Genomic DNA, 6,195 nt, shown 5'->3' with positions numbered 1-6,195 from the left:
TGTGTGTGTGTGTGTGTGTGTGTGTGTGTTTTTATCAGGTCCAGGCTCACAGTGCCCAGCAGGCACAACCCACCAAATTGCTCAGTTTGATGCAGGACACACACAGACACACACACAATGGTTTGATTTTTGGGGTTATTGGCAGCTTGTAATATTGACAATAGGAATAATAATCAGCTGTTACTATAGTACCATGTTGCTCAATTCACAAAAACAACAGCAATGGCAGTAAAGTAAAAACAGAAAAGTAAGTAATAAAAGAAAAGAATACTGTAGCTCAAAACCTCCCACTGATTCCTCCCTAATATCCTTGAAAATGTTATCCACAATTTGGGGTAAAAAAGAGTTGCTATCCTAATTGTCTTGTGGTTCTGAGCCTGCAATAAACCTCACAGTGGGGGATCTGAGGAAACACGAGGGCTCGTAAAACAACAAGGAGTCATAAAATATGAGGATTTTCTCCTCATGATGTTTAAAACTAATTCTAACTTAAAAAAAAAAAAACAATTTACTCCCATTAACTCATCACACTGTGAGCAATATAGAGGTAAAAAGAGAAATACTTAATACTTTCCTAAACAGCAGAGGCAGCAATTAAGAAGATTGCAAGAACCTTAAATGCTCAAAACAAGGCTTCTAGCTTCACAAAATGTCATTGTCCCCTGCTCTCAGTGTCTCTCTGATGGGGGTCACGGGGGTCGAGTCACAGGATTGGAGGGTGCCGAGTGCTATGCCTGCTGGGTAGTAAAGTAGAGGAGACGGGGAGCGGGGGTGGGGGTCGGGGGTGTTTGGGATGCAGGGGTTAACAGAGGTGAGAAGGTAATTGAGATCAGGCAATGTGAGGAGTGATGGGTTTCATTTGTGTGAGGGGAAATCTAGGAATCAGAAATAATTGATTCAGCAAGTATGGTGGGAATGGCATCGCTGCAAACACGAAACATAACACAGTACATGATTAGTGACATAGTACATGGGATGTGTGTGTGTGTGTGTGTGTGTGTGTGTGTGTGTGTGATGTGACTTGTTTATTGAATGCTGCTTATTAACTGGCCTGGTTTAGCTGCAGGGGTGTGAAGGGCTTCCCCTGAAGTCCACCGCTGCCGCAGCCATAAATCTTGTATTTCCTGTTCTGTTTTCTTAGCATATACGCATGTGTGTAAAAAAAAAAAAAAAAAAAAGAATCATTTATAATGTTCAGACCCAGCCAAAAAACGTGCAAACTCGTGTTGCAAAGAAAGAGACGAAGATGAAGATAATGGAGCAATCTGGACATAATGGGTCGGGGCATTTTTGGTCAAAATAGGAAGTTTAGTTTAAAAGTATGGTACGATTTTGTGGGATCTAGAACAGCAAATTATGCTTTATATTTATATTTCAGTGCTCTTGTCTAGAATGTCAGTCTCAGGAAAACAAAGTAATAAGTGGCAGATTTAGGGCGATTTCGCTGACTTTATAGCTAAACTAATTATATGTCATGTTCTACTCGTCTCTTTAAAATGAGGAGATGTGTGGGAAACTAGATGTACAATAGAGCCACATTTCCTCTGGTTAGCAGCAGCCCGTCTATTCTCAGTCAGCTGTTTGTTTTAGTTTGGTGGAGCAGTACTCACAGCCGTGTCAGAGAAACAGCGTGTCTGTATGGAGCGAAAATCTTTTCTTTGTTTTTCTTTGCTTTGCATTCAACTCTTTTTGGTCATCTATTTTTACCGCACATTTTAACAGGAGGGCGTTTTGCGTCAGCGCACAATGGTGACAGAAAGCCGGAGACGGGAACATTTCTAAATTTGTCGCTGTTCTAAGCTAATTTAGGAGAAAATACCCTCAGAAAGTGTAGCAATGAATGTATACGTGCGCAGCTGGCACCTATGGTGTCTTGCCTTTTAGCCATTATTCAATGTTTTTCCCTCATATTTAATTTGGCATATTAAAATGACCCAAAGCTCCAGAGTTCATAAATTAAAACTATATAAACTTTTATAGCGTTTATGTCCATCATCTTGATATCCTTTTTTTTTGCATGGACAGTGTTATTGGGCACATTTATTCTGTGTAAATCAAAGCAGTTAAACATGCTGACCACTAGATGGCAGCAGTGTTGCAGGATATATAGTAGATCCACAGCACAACATACTAGTTACAGACTTTTCATAAGGCCTAAGGTTTATTTTTCAGAGTTTTACTTTCCTATACACCATTGAAAACAGGAGTTTCTGAAAGGAAGTGATGAAATCAGGTATGCGAAGCACAACCACATCTGTCTAACATCTTGTCTTGTTCTCTCACTCCACCAGGCAGCCTATAACCTCGCAAATGTAGCCTGTAAATGTCACGGCGTCTCGGGTTCCTGCAGTCTGAAGACCTGTTGGCTCCAGCTGCCCGACTTTAGACGCGTTGGCGAGTTCCTGAAGGAGAAGTACGACAGTGCGGCTGCCATGCGCATTGGACGCAAGGTAATGAGCTCATAGCAGGAGCGTCTCTTTGGTGTCATGAGCAAAACAATAAACAGAATTGCACAAAAGAAATAATCCCAAATCCAATTCTTTCCACTTCTACCAGGGCAAGCTGGAGCTGGTCGACAAGCGCTTCAACACCCCGACCGCGGAGGATCTGGTCTACACTGACACCAGCCCCGACTACTGCCTCCGCAACGAGACCACGGGCTCGCTGGGCACGCAGGGCCGCCTCTGCAACAAAACCTCGGAGGGCATGGACGGCTGCGAGCTCATGTGCTGCGGCAGAGGATACGACCAGTTCAAGACCTACAAGCACGAGCGCTGCCACTGCAAGTTCCACTGGTGCTGCTACGTCAAGTGCAAGCGCTGCACGACGCTCGTGGACCAGTTTGTGTGTAAATAGCACGCTGGCAGATGATGGAACGGATGGAAGGGGATGGGGGGAAAAAAAGGAGGAGAGGGAGAGATGAAGAGGTGACGGGATGATGGAGGGTGAGGGGTAGATGAAATTTCAGGGTTTTGTTCAGGATAAGTTAAGACACACAACGTCCGTTTTCTGTCCAGTTTCCCTTCTCTCTTCCATTTATACATCGCTGCCTTTTGCATGTGAAGAGCAAAAGCTGCTTTACACCTGTGTGGCCCTTTTTATGTGTGTGTGTGTGTGTGTGTGTGTGTGAATAGCACAATGATGGTGATGATAGATGGGAAAGAGGACCAGACAGATGTGAAGATAGACAAAAGTAGGGAGCAAGGGAGGCATGTGATTTCTTCCATGTTTTTCGGACAACTCTGATATTTGTTCTTCAACGGATATTCCTGTTTCTCACCGCTCCAGCGTCACATTCTGCTTTCCTGTATGATATCCTGATCTCAACCCTGAAAGGAACGGCGTTCGGAAAGGAAGGAAGGACAAAACACAACGGATGCCCACAGAAGGACATCAAGGATAAATGGACCTAGCAAGTGGAATAACTGGATCCGAAAAAAGGGGGACACATATGACTAGTGTGATGACAGAAATATGAGAGATGAAATAAATATATAAATAAATAATAAATAAGCATACAACTCTGATTGTTATTTAAAGAGACTTAAACGAACCTAAGGCACACTTTGGACCCATAAAACTCATGTGTTCAGGAATCCCACCAATCAATACAGTCCTTTAGGACTTTGAGGACATGCGAGTGTCACCGTGTCTCTTTCAAAGAACTTTTGACCTTTTAACCCTGCAAGACAAATCCTTGCACACGTGAGCTGTGCCGACACTCGCAATAAGCACAGAGAACACCAGAAATGCGTAAAAGTCCACACTGAAGCAGGCGAACGAGAGCGAGGAATCAAGATATAGAAAGGGAATAGCGAAAAAGGGAAACGGTTCGAATATAATTGAGAGGGATTATCTTGCCACAAAGTTCAAGGGGACAGTTTCAGAAGCCACACCGATCAACTTCCAGCTACTTCTGTTCAATAACATAAAAAAACACTTAATCTTCAAGTCCAGACGGACTAACGACTTACAGGACACACTACAGTGTAACTACTGCTGTTGGAGCAGATTTCCAGCACCTGTGACCTGACAAGTGGGTCTGAGCAGGGTAATGAGGTTCGCCCGTTTCGGCCATCTTGGCACCACGTTCGTATTAACAAGCAGCTCACACGTCCTTCATCTGACAGTGAAGTGAGCGCAACCTCCATTAGTGAGATTAATGTGCTTCATCTGCCTTCATGAACCCGCACTACGAGACACGTTCACTGTGAGTGAACCTCTTCATCTCATGTTATGCAACTTGTTCAGTCAACAAAAAAAAGCCCTGTGGTGTCGTTTTTTTAAATTTTTGGCAGTTTGGCCACCAGGTTAACACGTTATAATGCTGGTATACCATGAATTTTGCAACTTGTATGGGAGGGGTTGAGAATACTTTGAAGTGTATAATGTAATGCAGTCAATAGAAGCAGTTGATAAGAAACACAAGGAGGACAAAGTGAACAGAAGAGGACTGAACATGCTGTGGAACAATGAATGTGTTAGCGTGGAAAAACAGAGAGGACTGCAATTTATTAAGTGCTACTGCGGAAAAAAAGTAGTAGATAAGAAAAGAAGGTATATTTTATTATTGTTTTTAATTTTCTGTTTTCTATGTTTTATTCATGCGTATTATTGTGTATTCTTTTGATAAACTAGTCTTCGACAACGAGGCTGCGTTCTGTTCTTGAGTGTGCTGCTTTTTGGAAACGTCTGATCCCGGCCAACAACTTGACAACTACAGACAAGTCTTTGTCATTTTCGAGGGTGTTGTGGAAAATGATGCCTGCCGTTGTAAAATGGGGAAGTGAGGCAGTACAGGGAACTGCATTACAGCAGTGCCATTCACAACAATGCCAACATTGAATAACAAATCCACACTTAATAGAAAGTGATGCAGAATTGGCTTTTACAATCAACTGAGTTTAGTTAATGTTTTTTTATAATTTCATCGTTTCAAAACATGAAATTACAGCAAGTAGCGAGGAATACACGACACTACCACCACAACGTAGCAGTTATGAGATTCATGTTTTAGATATGAACACTGTGAAGCTGAAACTTTTCCCTCAAGTCAGCAGAAATGTTTTGTGTCGTTTGTTGATGTGACAAGGCCTCTGAATAACCTCGTCAGCTCAACACTATGTGTATCCAACTATCCGCTGAAAACTACGAGAACGTTGAGGAACACGGTAATATATTTGATGTGGCTCAAATTCCTGTATGCTGGAGGAAAATAGATAATTTGTCCGATCTTCTCAATGTTTTCGCATAAATAATGTTTCTGTAATGTATCAAATACAATCAAATAATCAAAAAATAGGAAATTGTTCAAACCTTTTACATATTCCTAGTTCAAGATTCATTTTTAGTTTCAGTTCCTCATACCTGCTCACAATTAGCATTTACATTTACAGTAAAAAAAATCCCCTATGAATCCATCCTTATTGATCATATCAGTATTACAGTCCGACTGTGTTTATCTTTAATACTACATCACATTGTGTTTATATGTATGTATTGTTTTCTCACATAAAAAAGTAAAATATGTACGTTCTTAAAGTTGTTCGCCGTCTTCTTGCACTAAAGGATGTGACTTATTATGGCATTCCTGCTTATTCTTCATTTTCTCACGCCTCTTTGGGACCTTTGACCCCATCAGACAAACACCTTGTCCACTCATTGAGTCCTAATCTGCTCCATGGATGCCGGGTTGCTTTTAACTCCCTGTGTACATTTGTTTTGTCCATATTTTTAGACTCTCTTGCGGTTACTTTATGGCACAAGCCGCGTGACTTCAGCTCTTCTCTATAACACATATATATACACAATGCTCCTGCAGCTTTGCTTTACCTTCAACAACTTTTAGCACTGAAAGTCAAGCGCACATTCATTGTTAAGTAGATAACCCATCTAATGATCCCATTACCTTTAGCCGCTCACAGTTGATTGGATTAGACCACCGACCAGTAGTATTGTCTCTGTCTGTGTAATCCTCCTCACCTGAGAGAGGACAGTGTCAAGACAGCCCAAACTGCTGTTGCTGATTCCTACAAAGACTTGTATGTAATGTAATGTATGCAGTGTATTAATCGTACATTGATGGTTTATGCATGTGTCTGATACTGTTGTGAAGTGTGTCTGTTTACCGTATGTGTGTGTGTGATTGCTGAAGATCAGACAAGTGAAAGTGTAACCTGCTGTTGTCTAATCCTT

At 41.7% G+C, this 6,195-nt stretch overlaps 1 protein-coding gene across 1 annotated transcript in view; it reads left to right on the top strand.

The window, feature by feature from the left end:
* The window catches only part of wnt5b (wingless-type MMTV integration site family, member 5b), a 68,558-nt gene extending 62,625 nt beyond the window's left edge, over positions 1–5,933 (top strand). Inside the window, exons 6-7 of the mRNA XM_031858801.1 lie at positions 2,292–2,450; positions 2,557–5,933. Of these exons, the coding sequence (XP_031714661.1) occupies positions 2,292–2,450; positions 2,557–2,856 (459 nt within the window). The 3' untranslated portion in view covers positions 2,857–5,933. The remainder of the gene's footprint in view (positions 1–2,291; positions 2,451–2,556) is intronic.
* Positions 5,934–6,195: the final 262 nt, after the last annotated feature.

This window comes from Anarrhichthys ocellatus, unplaced genomic scaffold (assembly GCF_004355925.1).
Source record: "Anarrhichthys ocellatus isolate YVR2014 unplaced genomic scaffold, GSC_Weel_1.0 scaffold21, whole genome shotgun sequence".
Taxonomy (NCBI): Eukaryota; Metazoa; Chordata; class Actinopteri; order Perciformes; family Anarhichadidae; genus Anarrhichthys; species Anarrhichthys ocellatus.
Note: the sequence above shows the minus strand (reverse complement) of the source record. Positions and strands in the feature narration are given on the sequence as shown.